This window comes from Leopardus geoffroyi, chromosome E1 (assembly GCF_018350155.1).
Source record: "Leopardus geoffroyi isolate Oge1 chromosome E1, O.geoffroyi_Oge1_pat1.0, whole genome shotgun sequence".
Classification (NCBI taxonomy): domain Eukaryota; kingdom Metazoa; phylum Chordata; class Mammalia; order Carnivora; family Felidae; genus Leopardus; species Leopardus geoffroyi.
In genome coordinates this window covers 35,981,994-36,003,858 of record NC_059330.1, presented here as the reverse complement: position 1 = coordinate 36,003,858, position 21,865 = coordinate 35,981,994, and the positions used below count along the sequence as shown (strand labels likewise).

General features: G+C 53.6%; 1 protein-coding gene across 2 annotated transcripts; it reads right to left on the bottom strand.

Annotated features, from left to right (window-relative positions):
- Positions 1-8,341: 8,341 nt before the first annotated feature.
- PHB1 (prohibitin 1) lies at positions 8,342-20,384 on the bottom strand. Of its 2 annotated transcripts, none has more exons than XM_045488477.1 (7): positions 20,277-20,384; positions 17,844-17,959; positions 16,343-16,504; positions 13,696-13,838; positions 13,411-13,527; positions 10,078-10,173; positions 8,342-8,709 (listed from the first exon to the last, which is right to left on the bottom strand). In XM_045488477.1, the coding sequence occupies exons 2-7, from the start codon at positions 17,929-17,931 to the stop codon at positions 8,497-8,499; spliced, it is 819 nt and encodes a 272-aa protein (XP_045344433.1). In that variant the 5' UTR covers positions 17,932-17,959; positions 20,277-20,384; the 3' UTR covers positions 8,342-8,496. The 2 variants fall into 2 exon arrangements, with proteins under 2 accessions (XP_045344433.1, XP_045344434.1); XM_045488478.1 differs by having other exon boundaries at positions 20,109-20,284.
- Positions 20,385-21,865: the final 1,481 nt, after the last annotated feature.

Genomic DNA, 21,865 nt, shown 5'->3' with positions numbered 1-21,865 from the left:
GAATAAAACGTGCTGGGGCGCCTGGGTGGCTCAGTCGGTCGAGGGTCCGACTCGATTTCCGCCCAGGTCTTAATTGTGCGGGTTCGCGGGTTCGAGCTCTGGGTGGGGCTCTGTGCTGACAGCGCGGAGCCTGCTCGAGGGTCTCTCTTTCTGCGCCGCCTCTTCTCATGTGTGTGTGCTCTCTCCTTCTCAAAATAAATACACTTCAACCAAATTAAATGAAATTACATTTAAAAAATTGGGGGGGGGCGCCTGGGTGGCGCAGTCGGTTAGGCGTCCGACTTCAGCCAGGTCACGATCTCGCGGTCCGTGAGTTCGAGCCCCGCGTCGGGCTCTGGGCTGATGGCTCAGAGCCTGGAGCCTGTTTCCGATTCTGTGTCTCCCTCTCTCTCTGCCCCTCCCCCGTTCATGCTCTGTCTCTCTCTGTCCCAAAAATGAATAAACGTTGAAAAAAAATTTAAATAAAAAAAAAAATTGGGGCGCCCGGCTGGCTCTGTCGGGAGAGCATGCCAGTCTTGATCCCCGGGTCGCGAGTTCGAGCCCCACGTTGGGGGTAGAGATTACTGAAAAAATAAATAAATAAACTTAAAAAAAAAAGAAGTATTGAGCCACTAAGTCGTATCTTTAAGGCAACTGAAAGAATCTGGCAGTGAGCATTTACGAGCTGAAACAGGTAGAGCCTGGATGGCAGATTCTCCGGGAAAATTTATGGGAGAAGCGGGGGCGCGGTGGGGGCGGGGGGGGGGGGGAACGCTCTGCTTTAAGATCCGCACCCATCAGTGACAGACAGTGTCGCCCGTTCTGCATTTCGCCTTGTGGATTCCTTGCGGCAAACGTCTGAGCTGTCTCGGGCTTCCTTCCAACCCCTCCCTCTCCCAGCTTCGTCCCCCATTTCGCGGCCTCCTCATTTAGCTGTTGACCCACGCGGAAAATAAGGAAGAGAACTCTGAAGGGAGAAGACACACAATATAAGGCACTTTGATACACGTGACCTGATCGTCTGTCATCGGGACCGAGTGGCAGCAGCCTCTGTAGAAAGGACCCGTATCTGACTCATCTTCTGATCCCAGGACTGCGCACAGTAGGTACTCAGTAATCACCGGGGTGGGGGTGGGGGGTGAACGAATGGAGTAGCTCGTGTGTCAATTCGGAACTTGCTCTTTGCAGGCCTGTTTGCTCCGCCTCGTGAGTGTGTTGAGAAATTGAAAGGAAACCCCCAGAACCTCGGAAAGAGACCCTGTCTGAGGTCTCCCTTGTGTTTCATTAATTCAGCAACAACGGAGCGAGCTGCCCAAATTGACCTCAGGCTGCCAAGGCTTGAGGACCCAGTTCCCCGGGAGCCTCCCGGGTTTAAGAAAGAGGCAAGGCTGAGCTGGGTGGCTGTCTCCCACGTGGCCAAGAGGGGTAGCAGCCGTTTGGCTGGTGGTTGGGCCGGGACACGTGGTATATTTACAGCCACAGATGCCCCCGGGGGTTCCGTATCAGGCAGCCGTCTGCAAAGGGTCACCTCGACCTGTGTCCTTATCCTCGGACCTGCCACTGTCGGCCTCCTAGTCCCTTCCCCGAGGTCTTTTCCTGAATGTCTTGTACATGCCCACAAAGCCTGGGGTCTGCGGCAGCAGGCCGGTTGCTGCCATCTGGTGGACAAGAGAGGCCATGGCCTTCCCAGGCTGGCCTGAAACCGGGGAGCTGAAAGGAACCTTTGACCACGGCTTCCAGGACCGTGGGTGTCAAAGTTTTGCAGCCACGGAACCCTTCCTTCAAACCACAGCAAGGACCAAGGTGACAAATGCGCTGCTGTGGCTGTAGCAGGGGAAGGAGGGACTCGGAGCCCCACCGGACCTGCCGGACACTCCCCCAAGCTCAGCTGGTGGATTCACTTCCGCTGTCACTGTAAGGATGGGAGAGTGGACCCTTGAAGATAAGAAGCTACTCGTGCAGGGGCGCCTGGGTGGCTCCGTCGGTTGAGCGTCCCAACTCTTGATTTCGGCTCTGGTCATGATCTCACCGTTCATGGGTTCAAGCCCCGAGCCGGGCTCTACACTGACAGCATGGAGCCTGCGTACGATCTACTCTCTCCCTGGCTCTCTGCCCCTCCCCCATTCATGCAGGCACTCTCTCTTTCTCGAAAATAAAGAAATAAACATAAAAAAAAAAAAAGAAGAAGCTACTTGTGCAAACAGTGGCATAGCAGACTAAAACACAGAGCCCTTGTGCCAAACATGCTTTGGCACTTGCCCGGCCAAGCTGTACCGTCAACCTCAAACAAGGGCCCCACACGGCTTCCTGAGTGCTCAGCCAAGCCGCCTGTTCCAAGACATCTAGGCTCCTGGGGAGGAGAAGCCCAGAACCCAATTCCTCCTGCATCTTCTTGTTTGAATCAAATCGGGGTCGGACCCATGATGATCCCTATGTCCCCTTCTCCATAGCCAGCACGGAATCAGGGCACAGAGATGCCCATTGCTGTCTCCGGATTCCAAAGAAGCTTCCTGGTCCCTGACATTGGGAGAGCCAGGCAGCCCCCTAGAACACAAATAGGAAAGGCAACAAGAATAGTTTGAGCATCTGTGCTCAGAGCCCTGTGCAAAGCATTTTCACGTCTGCCATTTCATTTACTCCTCAACAACACTGCAGTGTGGATATTCATTTCCTCAGGGTTTTTTTTTTCATATTTTACTTATTTATACATTTAAGTAATGTCTACACCTAACACGGGGCTCCAACTCATGACCCTGAGATCAAGAGTCGCATGCTCTACCAACTGAGCCAGCCAGGTGTCCCCATTTCCTCAGGTTTTTAATAAGTGGGGGGGATGCTTGAGGTATTTAGGTAAGCTACCCAAGGTCTCCCAAGCTAGTAAATGGCAGAGTCAGAATCCAGTCCCAAATCGTTCTAATTCTAGAACCCACGTTCTTTCCAGTAAATGGGGGTTGCTTCCTGGAGCAAGAGATCTAGGAAGTCGGGCCCAGCCCAGAGTTCCATTGTGTCAGTCAGGATCGCTGCAGTTCCCTGGCATGGAGAGCCTCACAAAAGAGAAGACATTGTCTCTGCCTCCCACCTGTGATAGTCTAGCTGGGGATAAAAGTAAGCTGGTGAAAGTGATGAAGATTTCACACTCACTCACCGACTTGTGAGTGCCAAGAAGGATTGACAGGACAAGTAGCCTCAGATTGAGAACATCTAGAAGCTAGAGATGGGATGGAAACCGCACTAGACAGGGAGCCTGCAGACCTGGATCCCACTCCTGGCTTTGCCACCAGCATCCAGTGGGACGCTGGGCAAGTCCCCTCATGCTCTTCACCTAAATGAAGGGGTTGTCCCTGAGGATGTGAAAGCCTCCTGCTCAGTTCTACACTGTTGTGATTTCAGTGGGGGGGGGGGGGTTAGACAGGGAAGGGACCCTGAAGGAAGTGAGTGTGGGACAGGATCTTGAAGAGGGGAGGGCTAGGGACATGGGAGAGGGAAATGCTCACACTGAGAGGTTGCTAAAGTCAAGCAAGGACAGGAAGCAGTTGCTAGCTAGAGACGGTGAGCTCATCTGCTGTCGGACGCCTGGTAGAGATCAGGTTTGGCACAATCCACAATGAGTAGCATCTGCGGCTCTTTGGGGATCTCTGGTTATCCAGGATAGATGTGGCCTTAACCAAGAGACTTTCTCTACCCAGTGGCTGACGCTCCCAGAGGCCCCGTTTCTGGGAGTTATTGTGCCCTGGGCTTCCTTTCTTGACTGTGGCCTCTCCTAGCTTTGGAAGGACTGTCCAGCAGCAAACCCCTCCTGGAGGGAAAGGAAGTACTTTTATCCCAGGCCTGGAGAGCCTCGGATCTCTAAGGAACCATCGGGTCCTCCTTTCTTCCTAATTCCCACCTGTGTGCTACGGCCATTCCTGTCTTCTGTCCTGTTCAGAAACATGTGCAAGCCAGGGAGAACGGCAGGCATCATAAACGTGTGTGCCAGGGCCCCAGCAGAACTTTGCTCTCCGGGACACGATCGAGAACTCTGGTAGCAATTACACTGTGTCGGACCTAAAGCCCTCAGCCCCCTTGGTCCCTGAGACTTCCAAATCTCACGCGCTTCTTTTTTTTTCTTCTCCGAAGCTATCCAATCCCCCGAGTCGGGGCTCAGCAAACTTGTCCCGTAAAGGGGCAAAGAGTAAATACTGTGGGTTTTGCAGGCCACGTGGGGTCTGTCGGAACTACTCAGCCCCACCGTTGAAGTGCAACGCGAATGTGTTCCGACGAAACTTCGCTCCCGGACAACGAAGTCTGAATTTTACATCACTGTCATGTATCACCAAATTGTATTTTTCTTTTGATTTTTCCCAACCACGTAGAAGTGTAAATACCACTGTGAGCTGGTAAAAAAAACCCGTGAGTCGGACTGCACTCGGCCTGCCGGCCGTGGTTTGCCCACCCCTCACCCAAGTGTTCGCAGCCGGTTCAGCCGAACTCAGACAATCCAAGCCTCTGCGTGATCCTGGCCTTTCTGGCTGATCTGGACGGCTCCTCTTAGCCGGCAGGGATGACGACAGCTTTAAGCTCCCCCAAAGTGGCCTTGTCCTTTCGGTTTTTCTCTCTCTCTTCCAAAGTAGCTTGATCGGAGGGCGCTGGAAAGATACCCTCCTCTCTACCCACCCAGCGTTCCTTGCAAAGGCGTTCTCTTTCGGCTGTATTAAAGTGGTTTCCCCAGGCCAGCACTTTGCCACGTATTCTCTCTTCCAGCTCTGTGCACCGGGCCTTGCCAAAGCATCCGGGCCTCTACGGGCTCGGGCAGGCCTCACGGCGCTTTTGTTGTCGAATTCTCAATCCCCGTGTTGCAGGCGGTCTAGAGTCAGCATCCTTTTTATAAAGGGAGACCTTAGCCGCTAGGAAAGCTGGGGTGCGTCAGCCAGAGGCGCATTCCCGGAGCGGAGGCATTTTAAGTCGGGCTCAAGATATTGAGAAGGACGGGGATTGAAGGAGGGAGGGAGAGAGAGAGAGAGAAGTTCCAGACAGAAGCGGGCGAGACTGAGCTGCGGGCAGGCGGCGGCGAGGGGAGAATCCCACACGGAGGCTGTTTGAAGCAAGAGAGTGACGGCACTGTTGGGGGGGGGGGGGTTGGCCGGGGCAGCCCAGCAGTGGAGGGGTCGGTCTGCTAGACCCTGAGGGCCTGATTCAGGGGAGCTTGGGGGTAACAGCACGACGGCGTGGGAGTAGAACGCAAGGACCCGACTTCGGTCCACAGTCCTAACCTCGGTCCTGTGCTGGCTGCCCCTTCATCGGTTCCTTCGACGGACACCCGGGCGCTCCCACCAAGAGCCAGGCGTGCTTGACTTGGGGAAAAGACCAGGCAGTGGTTGGGGGAAAGAAGAGGAAGGAGGAATGTTGAGTCCTATGAAGATCCTGCCCTTTATAAACAAAGAGTAGAAGAGTACACACACATAAACACACACACACACACTCCGGCTCAATGAAGAGATCGCTAAATGCCTCATGAGAGTGTGGATGAGGAAATTCAGGCAAGGGAGAAGTAATGACTAGAAAAGGGGATTTGCCGTTTTGTGAGAGAGAAAGCCTTTGAGGATGGGGCTCCCGGGGCCTGTGACATGTAGGGAGAGGGCTCTCCAGGTTGAAGGGATGCTGAGCAAAGGGGGTGCGGTGAACATGTGGGGGGCGCAGAAAAGAGACATCAGTCCGGTGTGCGTTTTCAACGCGGGGGGGGGGGGATGTTACTGGCATTACTTTGGGGGCGATTCTTCGTAGTAGGAGTCTGTCCCATACAAAGTAGGTCTTGTAGCCTCACTGCCCTCTCCCCTCCCCCTCCCCCAGCGCCCATGATGGCGTCGTCAAACAACGCTCCCCACCCCACGGGAGCCGCTAGGTTGGTCTGGGGAGGCAAGCAGTAAACTGTAATGTTGGACTAGAAAAGTAGCCAGCGGTAGCCAGACCATGGAGAGCCTCGTACTTCATGGTATTTTTTAACGTGAACGTATTTTAACAGAAGTTTTCTCTCCGCTGCCTATCCAGGGTCCACTGCCTTCTCAGCAAGCGACCTCTCCAGGCCCGAACAAGGAAGCAATTCAGCCTGACCCAAGGAGAGAGGGAGGAAGGCACTCCCTACTCTGGCTCTTCCCTGGCCAGGACAGGACTTGGCTTTTTATTTAAGGCCCAGAGAATCCCAGAACTGATAAAGGCCCATTGTGGCAGCTTCTGGAGAAATCTGGAGAAGCCCAGAGGCCATTGGGGGGGGCTCTGGGGCTAAGGAGCTGGTTAACAGCCCTTGAACGTTTGTGGAAAGAATTAGTTGGCGGCAGTCAGGGCGGAACGAGGCCCCCGGGCTGTCACTGGCATCATCCGCGGCAAGCAGGCCAAAGGCAAACCCAGTAAGAAGCTGGCCTGTCCGTGGCTAGAAGGGCTGGCCTGCGAGGCAGAGGGGACCCGTGGAGGGCTCCCCTGCAGACACCTGGAGGATGAAACCCAATCTCCCGCCCGGTGCAAGAAACACAACTGTTCTTTTTAAAAAGGGCCTGGGGAGGAGGGAGTCTCCTGCCCCTGGCCCCTGCCACCCCCCCCCCCCCAAGGGTGTCCAAAGCAATAAACAGCAGGAAAGGAGGAAGGCGGCAGAGTAGAAGCCCTTCTGGAAGCTATTGAGAAGTTATGTTCTCTGCTCACGTCTCTGTCGCGCTGAGTCCAGGCACATGGTTCTCGGGCCTCACTGTTCTTACAGCAAAGAAATAGGAAGAGACGCCCTGAGATAGAGGGTGCCGGGGCAGGGGCTAGGGAGCTGGGCTAGATGGGAGCTTCGCGGCTATCACCAGGCTCTGGTGGGAGGTGGGAGGTGTAGCCCGGCCCATCACACTTGTCTGAGTGCTCTGGGGGAACGGGAAAGGACCAGACCCCCGCTGGGAGGCCCTGGGAGGAGGGGGAGCAGGTGCAGGGGCGGCGGAGGGGGGGGTTGGGGGGGGGAGAGGAAATGCGGAATTCAGGTCAGAGACTGGCCTGCCGAGGTCTCTTGGACAGCTCTCCTTGGCCAGGTGGTGAGCCCAGGGATTAAACTGAGCGCAGAGGGTAAAGCACAGCGAACGGGAGTGCTCCCCACCACTGCTGTTTCTGCGTCTAGTTCCTAGAAGGGTTTCGGATGGGTCACTGGCTCGTTTCTCAACGGTCGGTCGGCTTTCCCTCCCCACCATCCAAAATACATCCGGTTGGCCCCCTCAAAGGCCAAGTCCTTTCTGCATCAAAGCAAAACAGAGTAAGCAATACAAACCGACCTCAGAGCAACCTGGGGCCATCGGAACACAAAAACATAAAAAAACCCAACTCACGCGCAAGGAAGGCAACTGCACGCGCGTAGCACGTGACGTCTGTCCACTGCCAACGGGCTGGTGGGCAGGCCTATGGCTCCCAGTCAGAAATGGGGGGGGGGGGGTGGTGGTACCAAAAGCCACGGGGGAAAAGTGAACTAATCTGCACCCACGTGGCCTCCGAAGAGCCCATCTCATGACCCCCCTCACCTGGCACGACTTGAGATTCATCTCATTTCAGGCGGGGGACGGATCTGGGACACAGCCCAAAGTGGTGCTTTCTGAAACCGAAGCATTTTCTGCCTCGCTGGAGAGCCTGTCCCAGCTGGCGACGCACACACGTGCACACGCCAACTCTAGAATGCTCGGTTCTGATCCCACGGCTCCCACAAACAGAACCACAAACCCTTTTAAGACTGGGCTGGAAGGCCTGGGTGTCATTTATTGACGGCAATTTACACACATTCGCTTTCTTCCCAAGGTCGCCTCCTTCAAAGCGCAGGCACAGAGCCCCCGAGAAGGGCAGTCTCTGGACGAGGGAGCCAGGAGCACAGGATGCACGTCTTTGGCAGGCACGTTCGGCCCCCGGCAGGATGCAATCCTTCAAGCTGGAATCCGTCGGGTGTCCTGAGACACCGAGGTGGGGGGTGGACAGGAAGCCTTTGGCCGGACTCACATCTCAGTCCAGGCCCGCTTGCTCGCTGTCCAAGCCTGTCCCAGTTGCAGGACCCTGGGGGGGTTGGAGGGGAGGCAGCGAATTAGGCCCACCCACCGTCACAGGGGCAGATTCTTCAAGCTGTTCACACCTGCTTCCGCCGGCCCCACAGTTCGAGAGCATCAGCCTTACGGCAAGAGACAGATTACTTCCTCTCTGATCCTCCCTGGCACCTCTTCAGCCGGGCCTGTGTCGGAACCGCCGGAAAACACGGAGACCCGTGCCGTGCACGACAGCCCTTTCTTCTGCCCCGGGCTACGTAGGCACTTGGCAATCTGGGGGAAGGAGGTGGCTCAGAAAGTGGGTGGAAATGGGGAGAATGAGAAAGCTTCGTCTGCTAGAGTAATTAGAGATCTGAAGTGATTCCACTTTATTTCCTTCACTTTAAGCCAATCATGAAATTTCACAGTGATTTCTGGGGCAGGGGCAGAAGGACGGCGGTGTTCAGAATCCTCGGGGCTGTGGCCCAGGCGGCCCGAGGAGGCGCGGGCTGGGCAGGCCTCACTGGGGCAGCTGCAGGAGCACGGATTGCCCGGCCGGCAGGTAGGTGATGTTCCGGGAGCGCGAGAGCTGGTAGGCGATGTCCTCCGCGGCCTCCAGCTTGCGCAGCTCGATGAGGCCGTCGCCCGCGGTGGCGAGCGAGTTGGCGATCAGCTCGGCTGCCTTGGAGTCACCCTCGGCAGAGATGATGGCCGCCTTCTTCTGCTGCTCAGCCTAAGAGAGTGGGGGGGTGGGGGGGAACCAGGATCACACTTGAGGGTGCTGAACGGCGGGCAGCAGCCTCAGAAGGACTCGGCGAGGCACCCTCACCGGCTCCTGAAGGAACTCTGGGAATCTCCCTCCTCCTCCTCCTCCCCCTCCAGGTGGGGTCAACAGGCACGTGCACCCAGTCCTCCGCTTTCCTGCAATGCAGCGCCACCTCTCATGGTTGCAGGGCTCTCTTTCTGTTGGCTGCGCAAGTATCTGTCTTATTTCAAAATTCTCGTTAACGTCAACGGCAATCCAGTCCGGCCACCTTACTCTGAGCCAGGAGGATCCAAGCCGCAGAAGACGGGAGGGAGAAAAAAAAAGGCAGAACCCACCCTCAGGCTCACCTTTCCCTCCAGCCCCAAGTCGAAGGGACTTTCATCAAACAAATGAGATCTGTTTGATGAAAACAGGGCAGCTGGGGAGGAGCAGCACGTATGCGTGACGGGCCCTAGAGTCGCCCCTGAGCTAAGCTGGATCCTGACCGGGAGCCCAGGCAACCAACTGAATGAGATCTCCGAGGCTCTCCCCACCCGTTATTAGCAGGGTGACATCGATCAGCGGGGCACAACCTGTCCGAGGTCACGGGAGGCGGGTACCGTGTCAGCAAATGTTAAATGAGCACCTAATATTTCCAGGCATGGTCTTAGGCGTGTTCTAGGCTCTGGAGATTAGTGGGTGGGGGGCGGGCAACAAAGTTCCCGTCCACGTGGAGTTTACACTCTCTAAAATTAAACGCTGGCCACCAATACATGTCTCTACCTTGATTCAAAGGACGAAGGGTTCTTGGATTAGGACTAACCCAAGAAAAACCAGCAGCGGTGGGGGGGAAGCAACAGCAAGAAATAAATACACGTCTGCAAAGACCAGAAGAGCAGGCTGCTAGGCAACTATCTCCTGTCCCACCACACTCTGGCACATCTGGATGGACTTAGGGCTGGAAAAAAACTTCAGTGACGATAGTGCATCTGGCCCAACATTTGATCCTTTTCGCTGTCAGCTTTCACTTGTGTAACCACGGTTAAAAACGACTTCTCAGTGAAGCTGAAAATATTCCAGGAGAAAACATTTTTATTGGTAGGAGGGGTGTTTTTGATCTTAGGGGAAGTGGAAGAAAAATTACCCTTCGGTGACTTCGGAACCTAAGTTCACATATCCCTGACTAGCCCCCAAAGACTCTGGAACCAATCGTAGGAGTGCGGTTCCTTCAATCCCCTTCCGAGGATCCCGGAAAAAGAGATGACAGATGATGAGTTTCCAGGCCACCCAGCAAACGGGGAGGCTGAGCACAGGAGAAAGGGGAGAGAGGCCCCTGCCATCTGGTTGAACACTCACCTTCTCCACCACAAATCTGGCCCTCTCCGCTTCCTGCTGGGCCACCTGTTTGGCCTCTACTGCTTCTGTGAACTCCTTCCCGAAGGTCAGATGCGTCTAAGGGGACAGAGGGAGCGCGAGATGAGGCGGTGGGATTGTTCAGGCAGCGCTGCCGCGAGGCCCCCGTGGCCGCTGGAAGGAAGGGGCCAGGAATGGCTCTAGCAGCTGGAGGCCTCTGTGAGGCCAGAACGCCCTTCCACCTCCACATCCGGGTCCAAACCGAGGGCACACCCCGGAGGCCTCGGCTGCCTCAACGGCTCCCGCACGTCATTCTGTCGCCCTCGGCGAGGAGATCTGAAGCAGACAACCACCCGTGGGCACCAGAAGGCACCTACTCAAGTGACCACCTCCCAAGGGGAGGAGGCTGCGGGTTCTAGGACCCCCGTCCTCCGACTAGGGTCCATCCTTTGGTGGCCTGTTGGAAGCCCCCAGAGAGGCCAGATGGAAAACTGAGCCCCTGAGAGTGAAGGAGGCAGCCGGTTCTCAGGGATTCAAGGGCGTGATGCTTTCCGCTTATGGATTAACCATCCCCGTCTTTCGCACAGCAGCCCAACCACCAAACAGGAAGAGGGTGAAAAATGGTGGAACGCGAATCACGGCATTCCTCATGTGTGAGCGCTTCTGGTAAAGGGTTTAGGAGGGAAGGCAGGTAAAGCTATTGCTTAGGGTGAGGGCTTACAATGGACTACCCACAGACCTTCCCTAAGAACACGTACAACCGAGACTTGGCTGAGGCGACGGTCTGCAATGACGGCAGAAGACAGTGGGAACAGAGCTCAACTCTTAATGCCGAGACTAGAGCGACTTACTTATTATTTAACCCACGTTTTATTAAAAGGGAAGAAATAAAGGGAAGAATGGCACTGGTTTTGCTACCAAATTCTATTTGCTTCATCCCCTCCCCCCACCCTCCCAATCTCTGCTTTTAAAAAAAGGAGGGGCGCCCGGGGGGGCTCGGTCGGTTGAACGTCCGACTTCGGCTCCCGTCGTGATCTCACGGTTTGTGAGTTCGAGCCCCGCGTCGGGCTCTGTGCCGACGGCCCGGAGCCTGGAGCCTGCTTCGGAATCTGTGTCTCCTTCTCTCTCTGCCCCTCCCCAACTTGTGCTCTGTCGCTCCATGTCTCTCAAAAAATAAATGTAAAAAAAAATTTTTTTTTAATTAAAAAAAAACAAAAACAAAGGAAAAGCAGGGGCACCTGGGTGGCTCGGTCGGTTGAGTGTCCGACTTTGGCTCAGATCACGAACCTGCGGTTCGTGAGCTCGAGGCCCGCATCGGGCTCTGTGCTGGTGGCTCAGAGCCTGGAGCCTGCTTCAGATTCTGTGTCTCCCTCTCTCTCTGTTCCTCCCCAGCTCGCATTCTGTCAATCTCTCTCTCTCTCTCTCTCTCTCTCAAAAATAAATAAAGATTAAAAAAAAAAAAAAAGAGAAAAAAGGGAGAAACATAAGCAGCTCAACACTTCTCCTCGAGAGTAAATCCTAGTCCCGCTGCCTTCCGCAACTTGTAACGCTCCTCACTCCTCCAACTGCAGCTGTTCTACTCTGCCTGTTCCATTTCTGGACTCGTGTTCAAAGCCCGGGGAAGAAAACGCGGTCCTGAGAAATTTAAAATGAAATGTGTAACTAAGGAATAAAGTTCCTTTCTAAAAGGGCCAGGTGAGGGCAGCAAATCCCCCCCCGAAATCTAATTCTCTCCTCACACCTCTTAGATATGGTTTCTTGTGGTCAGCCCGCATTTCCCCCGAATGGAGTATGTGGTTAAAAGTCTAGCAGAACGCCAAGCTTCTCCTTAGGTTTTGACTTAGCACTGCCTCACAGGCGAGGCGTTTAGGTTAACAGTAGGTGGGAGCTGCTGGGGTTAGAGGGGAATGGCTGCAGCCTGGCATCCCGCCAGCAGAGGGAGCCCGCAACTGAAACAAGGGGGAGCGGGGCGCCCCGAGGTCAGTGCTGGGTGTCTGGAGAGCAGGACTGTTTAAACAGCTGCACAGACGCCGAGAGGGAAACGGTGCCTTTCCCTAGCGACGCACAGGAGAAGGAACAGGAAACCCTCTACCTCGCCACCCGAACAAATCACTCCCAGTGATTTTTCCCAGGGCATCTAGAAACACGACCCCTTCCCCATCACCCTCCTTGATCTGAAATGCTATCCTGCCTGTATTGCTTTCTGAGTCATGGCATTCGGTGTCATATAAATACACGCACTCTACGGTCCCGAGAGGATAACTTACACCTCAGAGATGTCCCCTGCGCCCCATACCGGGCTTTGGGGAACAGAACCATTCATTCACGCTCTATCCCCTTTCACCGGGGGTTCCCAGAGCCCACCTCACTGAGCTTCAGACCCTAAATGTGAGGACATCCCAAGGGGTCAGGCTGGGAGGTGTGCACTAGGGAGAAAAACTGTGAGCCTTCTCTAGTCTCGCTAGGCAGCTTCTTCCGGCATCCAAAAGGGTTAACAAGACACTACTTCTCAGGGAGCTCTGGGGAACACTCACAGTTTGGAGGAGGTGAAAAGCCTAGTGGTTAGGGACCCTACCATCGGGTAGGGCTAGAAGTCAAAAGGAAAGTGTGTGGGGGGGCGCCTGAGCCGGGTGAACGTCCCAACTTCGGCTAAGGTCATAATCTCACGGTTCGTGGGTTCAAGCCCCTCATCGGGCTCTGCGCTGATGGTGTGGAGTCCACTTGGGATTCTCTATCTCCCTGTCTCTCTGTGCCTCCCCGGCATCATAATCTCTCTCAAAAATAAGTAGGAAAAGGAAGAGAAAAAGGAAAAGGAAAAGGAAAAGGAAAAGGAAAAGGAAAAGGCAAGGCAAGAAAAGGCAAGGAAAGAAAAGAAAAGAAAAGAAAAGAGAAAAGAAGAAAAAAAAAGAAAAAGAAAAGAAAAGAAAAGGAAAAGGAAAGAAAAGAAAAGAAAAGAGAAAAGAAGAAAAAAAAGAAAAAGAAAAGAAAAGAAAAGGAAAAGGAAAGAAAAGAAAAGAGAAAAGAAGAAAAAAAAGAAAAAGAAAAGAAAAGGAAAAGGAAAGAAAAGAAAAGAAAAGAAAAGAAAAAAAAAAGGAAAGAAAAAGGAAAAGAAGTATGTGTGTGGCAGAGGGAAAGGAAAACAACTCTCATCTGAAAACAAACCCACGGAGACCGTCTCACAGTCGAGAAGTTTCCACGTTTTCAAGTCGCCTGTCTGGGCTCGTGGAAGGCAGGACCTATTAGCGTCCACCCGGAAATGGGGCCGAGCACCTGAACAAGAACCGCAGCCCCTCCCTCGCAGGCTCCCCCCCCCCCCCCCCCCACCAAGCATCTTACCAAGGACACGTCATCCAGGATGAGCCCAAAGGTTGCTGCTCGCTCTGTGAGGTCATCGCTCACCTGCCTGGAGACCAACTCTCTCTGGGTGATCAGTTCCCCGGCATCGAAGCGAGCCTGGTTCCAAGGGAGGGCAGAGGGGGCCCGGTGAGGATGGCGATGAGGAAGCAGAGAGGGCAGGAGGGAAAAGGACGAGCCACATCCCAAGCCTCCCGCCACCGCGCTCTTCCTGGCACCTGTCTATCTCTGGGGGAACGGACTCTAGGCTGAGGCCCCGTCACTCACCACCACGGACTTGAGGATCTCCGTCGTGATGGACGGTAGCACCCGTTCATCGTAGTCCTCCCCGATGCTGGTGAAGATGCGGGGAAGCTGGCTGGCGACTGGCCGGAAAAGGATGCGCAGGGTGATGTTGACATTCTGTAAATCTTAGGGTAGGGGACAAAGGCCGGAGTTAGCGATCAAAACCACTTCTATGTGACCCCTCCTACCCCAAGGGTGCCACAATTGCTGCGTAAAGTTGCTGATTTTAAGACCCTAGAGGGCAGGGGCCCCTACGCACAGCTTCCTGGTTAGCGAACCCAGCAGAGCCCCGGAGTCAGGAATTCTTAAAGGTTCCTGGGGAGGACAGCTTCTCAGTCTGTCCTGAATGAATGTCCTCTGATAAAAGCAATTCCGAGTACCTGCGTGACAGGTACCGCGGGACAGTGGAACAGTGCGTGTTTTAATGAGACAGGCCAATGCCAAGAGTTTTAGCGTGAAGCCTTTCCAAGGCCCCACTCAGGAGTCTGCCCTGGAGAGGTTATCATGGGCCCAGCAGAGACAGTCCACTCTGGCTGGACGGGCAGTCAGTCCGAAGGCCTGGGCTGCAGTCCCGTCCTGTTTACTAACTGTGTGACCTCAGCCTTAGCCAATCTCAGCTTATCTCCTGGTCTGTAAGAATGGGGGGGGGGGGGGGGGGGGGGGGTGATTTCATCTGCCTTCCAGGAACGTTAGGGGAAAGTGAAGGAGAAATTAGACAGGACAGCGCTGGGTCAAATGCGAACAGATGGAAGGGGTTATCGGACTCATCTGGAACACGCTTCTCGTGACCTGATCCAGGCGAAGGGGGGGGGGGGGGGGGGGGCGGGCAACAGGAGGCACAACATTAATTACAATGTCCCCTGACAGCTCAGGCCTGCCCGAGGCGAAAGCACGGTCAGCTTGCTTGCGGTCATCAATGACACGGACGCATGGGAAAGTTCTGAACCAGCCACCCAGGGAAGCGGGAGATGCACACACTCCTGATCTCTGGAAGTTCCTATCAACATTTCTGAAGACAGGTAAGTAACGCGTCCTTACAAACAGGTGCCGCACAACAGCAAGCACAATCCCGGAGAGGTGGGAAGTTGAGAGCTACGGTTTTTTGTTTTTTTTTTTTAATTTTTTTTTCCTTAACGCTTATTTATTTTTGAGACAGAGAGAGACAGAGCATGAATGGGGGAAGGGCAGAGAGAGAGGGAGACACAGAATCGGAAGCAGGCTCCAGGCTCTGAGCCATCAGCCCAGAGCCCGACGCGGGGCTCGAACTCACGGACTGTGAGATCGTGACCTGAGCTGAAGTCGGAAGCTCAACCAACTGAGCCACCCAGGCGCCCCGAGAGCTACGCTTTTAAGTTAAAATTTTATGTTTCTCGGTTAACCCCACCCCACTTTGATCTCCCTTTTGTAGGACGCGAGCCAGACCCCGTAGCCGGGAGCTACAGGCCAGGTTGCGAAATGCCAACTGACCTGTCCCCTCCTCTGCCCGACACAGGTCTCTCGCTAAAGTCCCAGCTCAAGCTAAGGTCCTCCCGGGAGCCTGCGCAGCCACCTGTGGGGGCGAGCTGTTTTCTTCTCCGCTCGCCTCCACCCCACGCCCTTGCCTCCAGGACAAGCCACGCTTACCGTAACTGTCTGTCCACACATCTACGTCCCTAGCGACATTGAGCCCCCCAGGGGCCCCCGCTTTAGTCACCTCTGAAATCTCCGAACCACCCCCACCCTGCGACCCAGCCTGACACCTGGCACGGTCACCGTAAGCACACATCGGCCAGGGAATGGCACCCAAGGCCTCGAGTGTTCCCCAGATAATAAACCCAGCAGCCACACGACCCTCACCTTTCGCCGTGCAGAAAGATCCCTGCTATTCTGTTTACTGCCTGGGCACCCCTGTGGGTAGGACGGCAGGAGAGCGGTGAGGGCAATTCGTTTGGGGCTCGCTGGGAACCCAGCGGCAGGCCAGACACCAGGAGACCGCCCTCAGGGACCCGGCCCCAGCCCGTGGGAGGCCAGCACTGCTGGAGACAGAGGCCCTGGAGAACAAGGCCAAGGGGAAGCCGGCTGTGAGGGCACAGGGGATGGCTGGAGACCGGCTGACATCGTCACCCTGGGGAACGAGAACTGACCGGAAGAGGTGACTGACGGAGCAGAGGCACATCCGGCATATTCTTTAAGACTGGAGCGCTCCGTGACTCTCGAAGTCTATCTTTGTGGATCTCCCTAAATTTGTACAGCTGTCTGTGTGATATACGTTTCTCTGAATCCGTGTTAAAATCTCTCCAGGAGGAATTTACAAGGGAGTTCTTCGGGGAGGTCCGCCTCTTCTGGATCCTACGGTAACCCTTCCACACGCTACCTCATGGGAGCCACGGGCAAGACTCACCTTTTCTTTTCTTTTTTTTTTTTTAATTTTTTCTTTTAACGTTTTATTTCTTTTTGAGACAGGGAGAGACAGAGCATGAACAGGGGAGGGGCAGAGAGAGGGAGACACAGAATCCGAGGCAGGCTCCAGGCTCCGAGCTGTCAGCACAGAGCCCGACGCGGGGCTCGAACTCACGGACCGCGAGATCATGACCTGAGCCGAAGTCGGCCGCGTAACCGACTGAGCCACCCAGGCGCCCCTGAGACTCACCTTTGCTACCAGTGATAACTGGCACGTTACGCGGTCGAGAGCGGCAATCAAAGATGATAGGTTTCTGTACCCAAGGGATGAGGAAGTGAGTCCCTTCTCCCACCACAATGTCCTGCACTCCACGGAACCGGTCAAAGATGACAGCTCTGTGCCCAGCGTCCACTAGGAGTGAAGGAGAACAAGACAGAAAAAAAAATCCCTTCGCCTCTTAACCAAAAAGCCTACCTCTGAAAGCTCCTTGGTGCTTTCTTGTTATTTTTTTTTTAAGTCTCCCCTCTCCCGGCCCCATCTTGCCACACTTCTGCCTCTAGAGGCTTCCACGCAGCTCCAGAACTCAGCCATCCCTTCCCACCCCACGGTCTTCCCAAGGACTCTGGTAACAGGATCGATTCCTCAGCATCCTTTCCCTGGAAACTGGCGGCCGCTGTTCCGATTAACCATCCCACCCGCCAACACGTTTCCAGGAAATCACCTCCCCAAACTTCGTTCCCAAACTCACCAAGGTCTTTACCGTCCCATCCTGGTTCCAATTTAAGCCAGTACTCCCAGAAGCTGCACCCTAACCTAGCCACGGACCCCCTAACATTTGGAAGGTCCCACTCTTTCCAAGGGCACGGTTTCTCTCAGGTTTTTAAGGATTTCTGGGTTCAGAGAGAAATCAGTGACGGTGATTACTCTCCAGTTGTGCTGCGGACATCAGAGCATAAAGCGGCGCCGTTTAAACCAAGTTAAGCTTTTCTCGTCGGCGGCTCTGTGTCTCTGCCTCAGGAGACTTCAGAGTTGCTCCAAAGATCTTCACTCTAGACTTATCCTCCTCTTGCTAGATAGTCACGTACGAGGGAGGTCCATCTATCGCCGCTTTCCAATCAGGAAAGCTAGAGACTACCGGAGTTGGAGGGAGTCTTAGACATAAACCAGTTTCGTCCTATTGCTTGACCAATGAAGAAGCTGAGGCCTGGGGCGGGAGGGGGGGTGGGGAGGGGAGATGGCTCGCCTAAGGTCGCACAGGAAAGCAGACAAAAAGCCAGCGGGAGCCCCTGTCGCGCTGTTAAAAGCTGGGCGATGGGCCTCAAAAGATATTTTGTCTGGAACAACCCAATTGCAGCAGAGCCAAAGATCCGGCTCCAGACAAGGTCACCGAAGGCCTAAAGCCCTCGCTGGGTTACTTCACACGCGGCCGAGGGATCCAATAAGCTCTCTCCACGGGGTCTCCCGTGAGACCCCGACACTCGGCCGCAGCGTCACTTCAAACCAACAAGAGTAGCTGGAAATGTCCAACCGGCACGTGGTCTGGGAGGCTCTTTGTGAACAAAGGCTCGCAGAGGACCTGCGGCCACGAGGGCAGAGGATCTAGTGACAAGGCAACCGTATGGTGTGGGATGGCAGGTGAGCCCCCCTCGGTCTCACACACGCCGCCACCACAAGTGTGACACGGGCCACGCAGGCCAATGGAAATCTGGCAAAAGGCAGTGACCCACCACCACCCCCCTCGGAGCCTCACCATTATACAAGGCAGAGTTCACCACTCCTCCTGCCACGGCTAAGGCCAGGCCGAACTTGCCGATGGACTCAAACACTTTGGCAGCCATGTCGCCTCCTGCTGGACCCCACTCACACCTACGGCGGGGGGCGGGGACAAAACAAAACAGCTTGATCCGGATTTGGAAATCCGTAAGAGAAAGCCCTCTCTGAGGCACCATATTCACTTCCCAGGCGGGCTCGCTATTTATTTCTCCACTCTTGAAAGCTCAAAATCACGCACTGAAGGCCACCTCATAAATAACTCTACAGCTTGGAGAAGTGTACTATCAATTCTCCTGCTTTAAAATTTTTTCCATCTCTGGGGCGCCTGGGTGGCTCAGGCAGTTAGGCGGCCGACTGTTCAGCTCAGGTCATGATCTCACAGTCCGTGAGTTCGAGCCCCGCGTCGGGCTCTGTGCTGACAGCTCAGAGCCTGGAGCCTGCTCCCGATTCTGTGTCTCCCTCTCTCTCTGCCCCTCCCCTGCTCATGCTCTGTCTCTCTCTGTCTCAGAAATAAAAACATTAAAAAAAAATCTTAAATTTTTTCCATTTCTTGGGAATGCAAGCTGGTGCAGCCACTGTGGAAAACAGTATGGAGGTTCCTCAAAAAACTAAAAATAGAACTACCCTACGACCAAGCAATTGCACTACTAGGCATTTATCCAAGGGATACAGGTGTGCTGTTTCGAAGGGACACATGCACCCCCATGTTTATAGCAGCACTATCAACAATAGCCAAAGTATGGAAAGAGCCTAAATGTCCATTGACGGATGAATGGATAAAGAAGACGTGGTATATATATACACAATGGAGTATTACTCGGCAATCAAAAAGAATGAAATCTTGCCATTTGCAACTACGTGGATGGAACTGGAGGGTATTATGCTAAGTGAAATTAGAGAAAGACAAACATCATATGACTTCACTCATATGAGGACTTCAAGAGACAAAACAGATGAACATAAGGGAAGGGAAGCAAAAATAATATAAAAACAGGGAGGGGGACAAAACAGAAGAGACTCAAAAATATGGAAAACAAACTGAGGGTTACGGGAGGGGGTGTGGGAGGCGGGATGGGCTAAATGGGTAAGGGGCACTAAGGAATTTACTCCTGAAATCATTGTTGCACTATATGCTAACTAATTTGGATGTAAATTTTAAAAAATTAAAAATAAAATTAAAAAAAAATTTTTTTTTCCATTAGGGGACTGGGGCACTTGATTCAATAATGGGAATGAGCCGTGGGCCTGACACCCACGGAGAACTCAGCACCACACTAAACCACCCTCCCATTTCCTGGGCAAGCAAGCCCCAAGACAAAGGCTTGCTTTGTGGTTGGTTCTGTGCAATTCTGGTTTGGAAAAGTAACTCCCAGAATGCGCTACATGGTGATTCCAACAGCAAAAGTAACAGTAACAGCTAGCTTTTATATCAGGAGGCAGTCTTCGAATGGCAATTATTTAATCCTCACACCGACCCCTATGAGGTAGGTTATTACAGATGAGGAAACTGAGGCACACAGCAAGGTTACAAGAGGAGACTAAGATCACACAGCTCTTTAGTGGTGGAACCAGGATTAGCACCTGGAGGTCTAATCCTGGCAGGCACAGCTTAACACCTCACTGTTAATATGGAAGCGGGAGGTGGGCGACATTCTGGGACCAAGATACCAGAAGAACCAAAGGAGCAAAAACGCTCTCCATAGCTGCACTGCAAGGGAGAACCCTGGAAGAAGTGGGAGGGCGGGGCTGAGGCGGGGTGGGCGGGGCTGAGGCGGGGTGGGCGGGAGCCCGACTGACCTAACTGGAATCTACTCCCGCACTTAATTTTTTTCTTAATTTCTTTTTAATGTTTATTTATTTGAGGGGGAAGCAGAAAGAGAGGAAGGCACAGAATCAAGAGCAGGCTCCAGGCTCTGCGCTGATAGCACAGAGCCCATGTGGGGCTTGAACCCACGAACCCCGAGATCATGACCTGAGCTCAAGTCGGACAACCAACGGACTGGGCCACCAGGGCAGGGCCCTCCCCCACCCCGCACTTAACTTTTTAATGTCCCGCCCCAGCGTCGTCGTCCACTTCAGATTCAAATCCTCCCTCCCGCCCGGCAAGACCTCAACTCCCGAATCTTCCTTGATCACTCCCCGCGCATTTCTGTTTTCCTTTCCCGAGGCCAAGACACCCAGTCCCACCTTTCCATTTCTAATACAGCTTCTGGATTGTTCCTCACCCCGCCCCCATACACACCTTCCTCGCTCGACGCAACCCCCGCTGGTCCCGGGGTCACACCCTCTCCCCTCCAACACGAGGCGGACCCATGCACGCACCCCCCCCGCCCAAATTGTGAACGAGAACGCAGCGGGGAGCTGCATACACGCACGGAACGCGGCCGGAGCCGCTCCCCTCCATTCTCACCTGCTTCCACTCTGACCTCCACATGAATTCCCCAGCCACACGTACCACGCATGCGCTGCTCAGCTCTTTCTCTTCCCCGCCCCCCTTCCAAGATCCGGGCCTCCGATTGGTGGGGGAGTGCGCTGTGCATTCTGGGAAGGGAGGCTTTAGGCCTGACCCCCGGTTCCCCGGCTCTTCCCAAATGAACTACGATTCCCAAAATGCCATTCGGTGTCTGGCCCGCGCTGAAAAGCCTTTCCTCTCTGGTGGTAAACATGGAGGGGTTGTCGCAAAGCCTTTTGGGGGCTGTAGTTTCTTGGGGTTACATGCACGTGCCTGTCTAGAACCGATGCTAGAACTTGCCAGGAGATGGGCCCTAGGGCCCCGGAAAGAGTGGCTGGGCGCGCGGTCGGTGGCAGGGATGGGCTGGGGCAAGTTTACAGCTCGTGAAGGAGGACAGGTGAGCATCTTGGAGTGGTGAGATAACTGGCGGGCTGAGGGACCTGGAGGGAAGCAAATGGGGCCATCTTTCCAAAGTCCTTCCAGGAAATGCCCTGAGTCGTGGGACGTCAATTGCCAGAACCAGAAAGAACCTTAGAACCATCTGGACTAGAAAACGTGGACTAGAGACCGGAAGGGATACATTCAGGGTCATGCACTGATTTAGTCAAGGGGCCCGCTTTAGAGTCGGGGCCTCTTGGACACAATACAAACTTATATGGAAAAGTTGCAAGAATAATGCGAAGAACACATAAGTCCTTTATTCAAATTCATCTATTGCTAACATTTTGCTCCATTTGTTTTTATTTGTTCTCTCCCTCTCTCCTCCCGTCTTCTCTCCGTATTTTCTAAGAATAGGGGCCTCCTCTTACATGATTTAAGTAAGTGTATCCTCTGCGTTCCAATTTTATCCATTGACCCAATAATGAACTTTGTAGAATCTCCACACACACCCACCCCCATACAGGATGCAGTCTAATATTAGGTACGGTATTTATTTCTCCTGTCTCTCTCATCTCTTTTAATCTGAAAAGTGTCCTCAGCCTTCCTTGTATTTTATTATGTTAAAACAAACAAAAAGCATATTTCTCATTTTGGGTTTGTCTGTTGTTTTTTTCCATGATTAGACTCAGGTTTTGCATTTTTTTTTTCATTTTTTTTTTAACGTTTATTTATTTTTGAGACAGAGAGAGACAGAGCATGAACGGGGGAGGGGCAGATAGAGAGGGAGACACAGAATCGGAAGCAGGCTCCAGGCTCTGAGCCGTCAGCCCAGAGCCCGACGCGGGGCTTGAACTCACGGAGTACGAGATCGTGACCTGAGCCAAAGTCAGACACTTAACCGACTGAGCCACCCAGGCGCCCCTAGAATTTAAATTTTTAAAAAGTCCTAAAAAAAGAAAATAACTACTAGAACCAATAAGTGAGCTTAGCAAGGATGTGAAACATAAAGTCAGTTTGCAAAATCAGCAATGAACATTTGGAAATTGAAGATTAAAAATGCTATTTACAATAGCATCAAAAATATGAAATACTTAGGGATAAATTTAAGAACATCTATACAGTAAAAACCACAAACATTGCTGAGAGAAATTAAAGAAGACCTAAAT

Coding starts and splice junctions, on each gene's coding strand:
- PHB1 (XM_045488478.1), bottom strand. CDS start 20,233: ATGCAGCTCCCCGCTGCGTTCTCGTTCACAATTTGGGCGGGGGGGGTG. Junction 13,528..13,695: donor AGATCCTCAAGTCCGTGGTG/GTGAGTGACGGG, acceptor CCTTGGAACCAG/GCTCGCTTCGATGCCGGGGA. Junction 10,174..13,410: donor TCCTGGATGACGTGTCCTTG/GTAAGATGCTTG, acceptor CTGTCCCCTTAG/ACGCATCTGACCTTCGGGAA.